Below are 11282 nucleotides of genomic sequence, written 5' to 3' on the forward strand. Positions count from 1 at the left end.
AAAAAGTCAAGCTAGAGGAATACAGAGTAGGGTTACGAATATGATAACAGAGAATATGACAGAGAGATTGTACAACAGATGTTAGAGTGCTCTGTTTTGAAGGTTTTAATTCAGGAGGAACTAAGTGCTGCCTGACAGGTAAAACTGAGGGACTTGGTGTGGATGCGCATGATGATGACGTGTGGCTACATGCGACGATGAGCTGTCTTCTCCACGCTGTTTAGCAGAAGGTGCAGCCTGTGAGTTTTTTACTATTTTTTCTTGCTCCGTATAATTTAAAACATGGAGAAAAAGGGCGGAAATCCCACCGGGAAGAAACTTAAAACCATGAAGATGACAGACGGCACCGACCCCGTCAAAAACTTCGAGAAATGGAAGAAAAAATACAACAAGACGAAAGCACACGTGAAGCGAGACAGAGCGGCTCAGAAGAAGCCCGAGTGGAAGGTCGAACGGGAGTACATCGACAAGCTCGTCAGCAGGTACGGCAACATTAACGCCAAGGAGGCGGTCAAGTTCTCAGACTTCCCCATCTCAAAGAAGACCTTGCTAGGTTTGCAGGGGGTTCAGTACAGACAGCCCACGGAGATCCAGAGACAGACCATCGGCTTCGCTCTGCTCGGTAAAGACGTCCTCGGCGCGGCCAAGACCGGCTCCGGGAAGACTTTAGCCTTCCTAATACCGGTGCTGGAGTGTCTGTATCGCCATCAGTGGACCTCCATGGACGGCCTCGGTGCTCTCATCATATCCCCCACCAGAGAGCTCGCCTACCAGACTTTCCAAGTGCTCTGCAAGGTGGGCAAGAACCACGAGTTCTCCGCGGGGCTCATCATCGGCGGGAAGGACCTCGAGAGCGAGTCGGAGAAGATCCACCGCACCAACATAGTCATCTGCACGCCGGGCCGGCTGCTCCAGCACATGGACGAGACGGCCACCTTCCACGCCTCCGACCTCCACATGCTAGTTCTGGACGAGGCGGACCGCATCCTGGACATGGGTTTCGCGGACACGCTCAACGCCATCGTGGAGAACCTGCCCAAGTCACGGCAGACGCTGCTGTTCTCCGCCACGCAGACCAAGTCGGTCAAAGACCTGGCGCGGCTCAGCCTCAAGGACCCGGAGTACGTGTGGGTTCACGAGAAGGCCAAGTTCAGCACGCCGGCCACCCTGGAGCAGAGCTACGTGGTGTGCGAGCTCCACCAGAAGGTCAACATGCTCTACTCCTTCATCAGGAGCCACCTGAGGAAGAAGATCATCGTCTTCTTCGCCTGCTGCAAAGAGGTGCAGTACCTGTTCCGGGTCCTCTGCCGCCTCAGACCCGGCATGCCGATCCTGGCGTTGCACGGCAAGCAGCAGCAGATGAAGAGAGTGGAGGTCTACAACGACTTCCTCCGGAAGCAGAACGCGGTGCTGTTTGCCACCGACATCGCCGCCAGGGGCCTGGACTTCCCCACAGTCAGCTGGGTGCTGCAGTTCGACTGTCCGGAGGACGCGGACACCTACATCCACCGGGTGGGCCGGACCGCCAGGTACAAGGAGGGCGGGGAGGCGCTGCTGCTGCTGCTCCCCTCCGAGGAGGTGGGCATGGTCGGCCAGCTGCAAGAGAAGAAGGTCCCCATCAATAAGATCCAGGTGGGACCTCGTGCATTCACGGCATCACACACCCTCACACACACACACACAGTGGGCAGGAAAGTAGAAAGTCTTTTTCAGCCTACATATTGCATTGTATTATAGACCATTTGACAGTGGTACACATTCCACATGTGTCCCAGTCCTGTCGAGGTGTATGTGAATGACATCCCAAAAGCTGTTGCCTAGCAACGCAATTTGTTGAAAAGGTCTATCTCAGTTTAATGTCTTTAGCATTAAACTGACATTATACAGCATGACGGTGCAAATTAGATCACACACCATACATGAGAAAATAGACCATAATAAAGAATTTGTCTCTAATGTTTCGTTATTTTTTTGTAATCATGCATGTACACAAAGCATTATTTCAATAAAATCTCTTTTGCAGGTAATTTAGTGTACAATAATAGTATACTGAAGTAAGAGCTGTTTAAGGGGTCGCACTGTGTTTTGCAGCATTGATAAATAATATTAGCACATTTTAGCTGCTAGATAACTGAGTGGGGTTTGGTACAAAAGAGAAAAGAATGTTGTCTTATGAGTTTAAGTGGGGGGGGGAAATGGAGCATGAGATACTCACAACATAGGTATCCACTCATCAGAATATTACTCCACAAACTCCTCAGGATGCCTTTAATTGCCATATAAACGTATAGATTTGAGTGCAACAATAAAAGAGCAGCAGACATCTATATTCACTCATTTTGCTCTCTGACTTGTTTCCAGGTGAACCCAGACAAGCAGCAGAATGTCCAGCAGAAGCTGGAGGCCTTTCTGGCCCAGGAGAAGGAGCAGAAGGAGAGGGCTCAGAGGTGCTTCGTCTCATACCTGCGCTCCATCTACCTGATGAAGAACAAGGAGGTGTTCGACGTCTTTAAGCTCCAGATCCAGGAGTACGCCGTTTCTCTGGGCCTCGCCGTGGCTCCGAGGGTGCGCTTCTTGAGCAAAGCTCAGGCACAGAGAGGCAAGAAAGAGGGGCGGAGAGAGGAGGAGCAGTCTGAAGGGGAGGAAGAGCTGAGGAGCTTCAAGGCCCAGCTGAGAGGAAGTGTTCCTCAGGAGGAAAGTCGGAGCTCAGAGTCAGAAGATTTAGGCGATGACGAGGAAAGTGGTAACGAAGGAGAGGGACTGCATCTCGGTACAGATGACGAAAGTGACGACGATCTGAGAGACTTGGACCTGCTGACGGTCAAAAGAAAGGATGTCTTCAACCTGACGGGGGATGCGGAGAGTTCCGAGGAGGTCTCCGAAAAGCCCCCGGAAAAAGAGACAAAGTTCAAAGAAGCCAAAAGGGCGCTTAAGAGAAACTTCCAACTCAACACCAAAGTGGCGTTCAGCGAAGAAGGGCAGGCCGTGCAGCTGTGGCCTCCGGTCCAACGGGCAGTGACCGAAGCAGAGGAGGATGAGGAGGAGGGGGCTTCTGGTATCAACATGGAGAAGGCCAGGGAGAGGCTGAAACGTGAGGACCAGGCGTTCGACAAGCAGGAGTACAGCCGCAAGGTGAAAGCCAAACACAGAGAGCAGCGGCTGAAGGCGAAGATGGCCAGGAGGGAGGCCAGCAAGCAGCACGGACGCAAATCGGATGACGACGAGGAGGACGAGGTGGTGGCGTACCTCGCCAACCACAGCGAAGACGAGTTTGACCCCAGCACTCTGCCGGACCCTGACAAACTGCACTCCGGAGAGGAGATGACTGCAGCCAAACGGCAGCACGGTGACGAGGAGGAGGAGCTCACAGCGGGGAAGAGGAAGAAAGCGAGTCGACAGAACGATGAGCTCAAAGCTCTGGACACCGGTCTCTCTCTGGCTGAGGACGAGCAGTTAGTCCTGCATCTGCTAGGACAGAGCTAGAGCAGACGGGGGATTTATAAACAGTACGAACTCGGTTAATCAAGTTCTAACAACAAAGAAAACAAGAAAACAGAAGTCTCAGAGTGCGAGTTGTGTTCACATTTGAAGAGTGACGAAGTTAAAGGTTTCGTGTTGCACATCCATAACGTCGGAGGACTCTTTAAGAGACGTGTAGTGAAGCATCCGAGGCTGACCTTTAGTCCATAGTATGGGTCAAGTTCCTACAACTCCCACAATGCAACCAGTGCCATCTTTTCAATTAAGCATCCTGAAGACTTGGCTTCAAATCTTTCCGGTCTGTGAAATGAAATATACCCGACTATATAAGCAACAATCAAAAGTTATTTAACATCTTTACAGGTGCAACAGACAGGATTCAGGGCATTTATATATTACATATATATATACAACTATTACTGTAAAGCTGTCTGACTGAGCAGAGGATGGAGTCTCCCTCTGTGTGTAGTGCTTGTGTATCTGCATGTTGGTTAGTGAGCGTGCTGCTCTGCAGCTGATGTCGCCCTTAACGACAGCGTCGTCATGGAAGCGTGGCGCCCCCCCCCTCAGGTATACTGTTGGCTCTGTTTGCACAGTTAGCTGCTAGCCGACAGGCTTAGCACTCACCATATTGAGGCAATATAAAATGCTACCAATCTCGTATATTTAGCACCTTTCAAGTATTACGCTTCACTCTAATGGGCTTCATCAGGACTGTGTTGCTCAGCTTCACCTGAGTTTGTCTACATTCCACAACTCCAACCTTCATTATACCAACATTTGTAAACCCAAGCTAAACATATGAAGTTATTCTATTAAATCATTTGTATTGCTCATGTACGTGTTCAGTTTACTGTTTTGAAATGGGATTTGAGCATTCATTAGAGCTGCCGTCATGTTTTTGTGGACATTTGTAGGATTAGAAGTGATGTAGTTAATGGTGTCATAAGTCAAGAGGTTCAAACCCCACCTCCACTCACCTGACCAATCGCTGCTTAAAGTGGCCGGTCGGCAGTGCGGTCCTCACCAGGGGGGGGTGTCATAAAACTAAATAAATAGATGGTAATATTACATAAATAAAGGAACATGAATGTTTTAGCTATATCACTACTGAAAAAGAGGAGACGGCATGAATGAAGACATTGAAGTGTAGTGCAACAACAAGAGCAGGGTGTGGATGTAGTGGATCAAAGGCCACTTCACCCACTCTGAGCTCAGCTGTGTGTGAACTGAGCTGATGATTCTGAGTGAAATGACGAAAGTAAATTACCAAATTTAAAATGTGATTATGGCCATTCCTTCAACTCAAACTAGCAAACATATTCTGAAAACTAAAAAATAAATTATAATGAACTTCAAAAGTCAAATACAAATAGAAAATTCTCCAGCCGATTAAATGATTCAGACAGTTTTAAGTAAAGTGACTGATCCTGAAGAAAGTAGTAAACATTTTAACATCAACACATTCATTTTTATACTACCCTTTGTTAATGTGCAGCCTGTGGAGTTTCACAATGAAAACGGCTTCTTTTGACCATGTTTCATAGATTGAATGTTATAAAAGCTATGTGACGGCAGAGGCCTGTTGGCAGTTTACAACAAAGCAGATCAATAAATAAACCAGCACAAAGGATGATAAAAGATAATGAAAACACCAGAATGACCAGATGGCCCTACGTCACAAGTGAGTGTTCGGAGTCTTTAGGGAAATTATGTTTTGTGCTCCAAATTTCTTAATTATTTATTTTTTCATCAAAGGTGTTCTTGAAGTTTTGATGTATGATTTGATGATCTGTTCTATTCTCCAGGTTTCTAAAAACCACTAACTATGTGAAGGTTTGCTTTCTGATCCACCCATCAACACATCTCAGTTGTTAGAAAAGTGTCTCTTCCGTTATCATCAAGAGCACAGTCATCAGCTCATCACACAATGTATCCATGAGGACCAGAGCTCCCAGTGGTGTACCTTTAGAGGTGTGAAGCTGTGTGTAGGACACGTGTCTCCTGCAGGTGGCAGTAGAGGGACTCGTACAGGCCTGGTTGCCCTTCCTCTTCCTCAGATATTTCAACGCTCAAAAGTTCCTCCATCTACAGCAGCTATGAACTGAGTAAACTGGAGCCAAAAGTCCCAACAAAAGGAAACGTTTCAAGGTGTAATACTCACTAACTCTGTATTTCTATTTGGACACATTCTGTGTTACTGAAGAAAAGCACACATCGTGACAGTAAATCTAAACACCTCATGCTTTCCATATAGTGTGATAATCAGGCTTCATGCAGGTCTTTCCTCCCAGTCCTATCAGGAGGTCCTGCTCAGGAGGTCCTGCTGTAAATTAAACAACCAAAGACAGCAACAGTCAGGATGTGATAAAGTCCACTTCTTTTAATGGTCAAATAATAAACAGCTCAACATTCAGCTTAGAACTCAACTAATCTTTTTCAACACTGTGCCTAGAACACTTCAGCGCCATCTTTTTAAATCAGAACCAGGAGTGCTTTAGACACCAGCTGATCATCTCTGATCCACACACTGGCAACAAATAGGAGATAATAAACAAAGATATGTGATAGAACTGAAACAAAAGTACAAAAGAAAACCAAAGACCTGCTGCAGATCATTATGAGACCGGTCCAATGGTGACCAGTGAAGGCAGTCAGAGCATGGCTCTGTACAGAGTGAGCGAGTGGCACAGGAAGTGGTCCTGCTCCATACACAGCAGCAGATCCCTCAGCATGACCCGAGTCACTCTCTGAACACCCTGTCTGGGCAGCAGGGTCACCTGACACACACAATACAGGTACACTCAATATTATGCATTCTTATGTCAGAAGTAAGCAGTACTCTTCAGTGAGCTGCTGCCACAGTTACACACAAACAGTTTTTATTTTACGGAAAATGAAAGACTGTTTGCAAATTTCATGACTAACTGCTACGAGCCAAAATGACACTCACACCTCAAACTACATCAGACAAGTTGAATGTCAAAGTCCATTCTTGCCCTAGTATAGGGAACAGCAGTTTGACTTGGTTACCATCTCTTGCCTGGACTTTCAACTAGATCTCACCGTCTCCATCAGCAAATGGGGTTTGCTTAGTCGGCTCACGAAGACTTTTTTGTCTGAAGCAGCTTTTGTGTTTACGTTAATATAATTCTATAAATAAAGAAAATATTCTGTGCTTTGCAGGGCTGCACCAAATAGTTCCACGCTTCATTCACAGCATCGGAATGATGCACAGTAGTTCTGTTTCTTTGCACGTCTATTCATTCTGTTTGAACCTGGTATTTGTGAACCTGACGAGTCAGCTGGTTTGTTGCACAGCACCATCTGAAAATCCATCATTGGAAAAAAGGGCTGGAACCTCCAAAAACAATACCTGGCAGGTGATTGGATGATCCATCTGTCAAACTCTTACGGGGACGGACGGACGGACGGACACACACACACACCATTTGAAGCCTGACTTGATGGATTTGCATGCAATATGTGATCCAAGACCATAAAGGTGAGAGCAGCTTACACTCATTGTGTCCGCCCCTACATGTAATTCTGTTGACGAAACTGACGAGTTCTATTCATTAAAGAAAGCTGCTTTAAACTCATTTAACCCAATGAATCACTTTATTCAAAGAGGATTTCACACTAAAAACCAAAGTCAACCAGGTCCTTGAATTACCATGGACTTAAACAAAGTGATTATAATAAAACAGTGATTATAATAAAACAGAAATTAAAAAAAACTAAATTCATCATTTGATAGATTATCGTGTCACATGCTAAAAGAGTTTCCACTCCAAACACATGTGCCCATCCCTCCTCTATAGTTAGCAGCTGTGAAGAGGTAAAGGAAGCCCTGTGGCTGTTTACAGGAAAGAGCCAGACAGCCGGCTCCTCTGGGTAATGGAGTTCAAAGGCAGTGGGGAGTATGTGTAGTGAACAGAGCGTCCTCGTCTTTAAACCTACAGCCTGCAGGGCTAACACTTAAAACACACAGAATTAAAGACTCAATGAGCTGAACCAACAGTCTCACACATGCTGACTGTGGTGAGCTGCCTGTGTGTGTGCGTTAGCCACGGAGGCTAGCTACAATGACCAACATGCTGCTTTCTGCAGAGCTAGTGTCTCCTCTTGGTGCTTCATGGTTTCTACTGCGTTTATCTTTAATGCTAAATATTCATGAATGTTTGGAGAGGTCATAGCTTAGTTGAACTGCTTTTGTCTTTCATTTTAGAGGACTGATTGAAGGATGAGGAAATAGAAATACTGTAATGTTAAAACAGTGGTCAGTTACCCAAAACAGGCTTCTATTAGAGACTAACCTGTATTCACATCTTCCTGTCTAAGTTCATCTTCTCATACTTTAGTTACAAGCCTCCCTGTTTACCTGTCGTCTTGATCAGTTCAGTAACACAGCTCGTCATAATCACCACTCGGACTTTCTCTTTTTTTAAACAGAAATATTGTTGTCATTCACTAATTCCAAGCATTGCAATTTTTACGTTCAGCGCTTATGTTGATAAAACAACACTTCCTGCACAGGTGTTCATAATGAGCTTGTAATGTTTAATATCAGCTGGAAGTGTGAGTTTACTTGCAGTCCTCCAGAAGGCAATGAATGTATGTTGTTATAGTTCGTATATTGTATTAAATCCGGAGTGACAGAAACAAGAGAACAACTTGCCCCCTGCCTTGTCTTACGTATTGTTGCTCTGCTGTTAGTTCGTAGTGGACTGTACATGTAGACTGGACCCAGCAGTAGAAGTGAAATGCTGCCCCCTATTTCTTTGGAGCAGGTGGCTAGGTATTACACGTTGCACCTGGAAGGTAAATGGGTGCTTCTCTGGTTTGGGTCGGCAGACCAACCTGGCTTTCAGTCTGCTCCAGAGGTCTCTTCTTGCGAGGCCCGATGGCAGCCAGAGCGGTGAGGTTGGCCTCTCTTTGCTGCAGGTGAGCGTCTTCAATTTGTTGTAGCTGAAAAGAGAAGAGAGATCAAGGATTACTGAAAATGTGGTGACTAAAGAGTCAACTTGACCAGCAAGTACCCTTTTTTTCTCAGGATTTGTGCATATGGAGGTGAGTGTTCTTTGTATTATGACGGTTTTCCTAAAATTTGATTTAAAAAAAATTGTAATATATCCCCTTGCTGCTGGTTTACTATTGCAAATATCTCAAACAGTGACCGACTTTACTTAGCACATCTATTCAAGCTTTGAGACTGTGTGTAGCTACAAACTTGGCAAAGCAGTGAGTGTATGGTGCAGTGGTTGAGAGCATGTAAATGAACAGAGATCTCTGGGAGTGGGATGGCTGGGAGCTACACAGCAGCCTGAGAAGGTTTGACAGACTACTTAAATAGCCACATTGCTACCGGTGCCTTTAATCCACACGCGCACCCACACCCACACACACACACACACACACACACACACACACACACACACATACACATACACGAACCATTAGCAGGGACTTCATTAGTCCTTAGACAACACTTCTTTACAGTTTAAATAATAAAATATATATTTGAGTCAACTAGAACTAGCTAGAACACTCCACTGAGAGTAACTTAACGCTTTCTGTTTTAATAATAATAGAAATAATACTTGTAATGTCAATTCTATTCAATTCATTCTGTTAACAAAAACTGAATCAAACATTGCAAGAAAAGAGACTTTCCATCTTAATGACGTGCCGTCAGCGTGACACCACCAGGCTTCCCTCTGAGTGCAGAGCCATCAACTCTTATTGTGGAGGCTTTTATTTTGGAAACAAAAACTAAATAAAATAGTCCAAGCTAAAAAGTTAGATTTTTAGTGTGAACATGACAGCACAGAATTGACCAATCCTAAATTCCACCCCCTCCGTATTTACTGTTGCTAGGTCCGACAATCTTGACAAAAAGAAACATGGCAAGAACCAGAACCAGGACTGCCAGGGTTAGACCCTGCTGCAGTAGAACCAGTGGTTTCTAAAGGGACTGTGGTGCTCAGAAACACTACTGCTTTTTCCACAGGGAACACCAAAATCAACACAAAATGAAAGTTCCTCATAGTAACAGTGACTACATACACTGCAACGTGACCATGAAGATTGTAACACCTATCGATTGTGACTTACATAGTAATGTTACTGCTGAATAGAGATAGCACATCTTAGTCAAACAGGAAAGAGGCAAGTTGGCTGAGGTTCTGCCAAGTCCTAAGATAGTTCAACTATTATTGGAGCACAGAGAGAAAAGGGGTGGGACTTAGAATCAATTGTCATTTCTCTCAGTGTGGTCTTGTGAGACGTATTGGCCGTTTGTTTGAGATATACACTCATATATACACGCATATAGAGTTGTGTGAAAAAGTGTTTGCCCCCTTCCTGATTTCTTATTTTTTTGCATGTTTGTCACACTTAAAAGTTTCAGATCATGAAACAAATTTAAATATTAGACAAAGATAACACAAGTAAACACAAAACGCAGTTTTTAAATGAAGGTTTTTATTATTAAGGGGAAAAAAAAATCCAAACCTACACGGCCCTGTGTGAAAAAGTGATTGCCCCCCCGATGTTAAAACATAAATTAACTGTGGTTTATCACATCTTTGGAAAGCTGAGTTCAATTTCTCTAGCCACACCCAGGCCTGATTACTGCCACAACTGTTCTCAATCAAGAAATCACTTAAATAGGACCTGCCTGACAAAGTGAGGTAGACCAAAAGATCCTCAAAAGCTAGACAACATGCTGCGATCCAAAGAAATTCAGGAACAAATGAGAAACAAAGTAATTGAGATCTATCAGTCTGGAAAAGGTTACAAAGCCATTTCTAAAGCTTTGGGACTCCAGCGAACCACAGTGAGAGCCATTATCCACAAATGGCGAAAACATGGAACAGTGGTGAACCTTCCCAGGAGTGGCCGGCCGACCAAAATTACACCAAGAGCGCAGCGACGACTCATCCAAGAGGTCACAAAAGACCTCAGAACAACATCCAAAGAACTGCAGGCCTCACTTGCCTCAATTAAGGTCAGTGTTCATGACTCCACCATAAGAAAGAGACTGGGCAAAAATGGCCTGCATGGCAGAGTTCCAAGACGAAAACCACTGCTGAGCAAAAAGAACATAAAGGCTCGTCTCAGTTTTGCCAGAAAACATCTTGATGATCCCCAAGACTTTTGGGAAAATACTCTGTGGACTGACGAGACAAAAGTTGAACTGTTTGGAAGGTGCATGTCCCATTACATCTGGCGTAAAAGTAACACGGCATTTCAGAAAAGGAACATCATACCAACAGTAAAATATGGTGGTGGTAGTGTGATGGTCTGGGGCTGTTTTGCTGCTTCAGGACCTGGAAGACTTGCTGTGGTAAATGGAACCATGAATTCTGCTGTCTACCAAAAAATCCTGAAGGAGAATGTCCGGCCATCTGTTCGTGACCTCAAGCTGAAGCGCACTTGGGTTCTGCAGCAGGACAATGATCCAAAACACACCAGCAAGTCCACCTCTGAATGGCTTAAGAAAAACAAAATGAAGACTTTGGAGTGGCCTAGTCAAAGTCCCGACCTGAATCCGATTGAGATGCTGTGGTATGACCTTAAAAAGGCGGTTCATGCTCGAAAACCCTCCAATGTGGCTGAATTACAAAAATTCTGCAAAGATGAGTGGGCCAAAATTCCTCTACAGCGCTGTAAAAGACTCATTGCCAGTTATCGCAAACGCTTGATTGCAGTTGTTGCTGCTAAGGGTGGCCCAACCAGTTATTAGGTTTAGGGGGCAATCACTTTTTCACACAGGGCCATGTAGGTTTGGATTTTTT

General features: G+C 45.0%; 2 protein-coding genes across 2 annotated transcripts; one reads left to right on the forward strand and one right to left on the reverse strand.

Moving 5' to 3' along the window:
• The first annotated feature begins 201 nt into the window (after nucleotides 1–201).
• On the forward strand, nucleotides 202–6335 carry ddx10 (DEAD (Asp-Glu-Ala-Asp) box polypeptide 10). Its single transcript, XM_031839158.1, has 2 exons — nucleotides 202–1632; nucleotides 2362–6335. The coding sequence occupies exons 1-2, from the start codon at nucleotides 283–285 to the stop codon at nucleotides 3481–3483; spliced, it is 2472 nt and encodes an 823-aa protein (XP_031695018.1). The 5' UTR covers nucleotides 202–282; the 3' UTR covers nucleotides 3484–6335.
• LOC116377514 (transcription initiation factor TFIID subunit 4B-like) lies at nucleotides 5989–8451 on the reverse strand (the record flags this gene model as incomplete). Its single annotated transcript, XM_031839159.1, has 2 exons — nucleotides 5989–6260; nucleotides 8344–8451. Coding segments are annotated over 2 exons (234 nt in total), but the record flags the coding sequence as incomplete, so codon positions are not given.
• Between the last annotated feature and the right edge of the window lie 2831 nt (nucleotides 8452–11282).

This window comes from Anarrhichthys ocellatus, unplaced genomic scaffold (assembly GCF_004355925.1).
Source record: "Anarrhichthys ocellatus isolate YVR2014 unplaced genomic scaffold, GSC_Weel_1.0 scaffold1346, whole genome shotgun sequence".
NCBI classification, from domain to species: Eukaryota; Metazoa; Chordata; class Actinopteri; order Perciformes; family Anarhichadidae; genus Anarrhichthys; species Anarrhichthys ocellatus.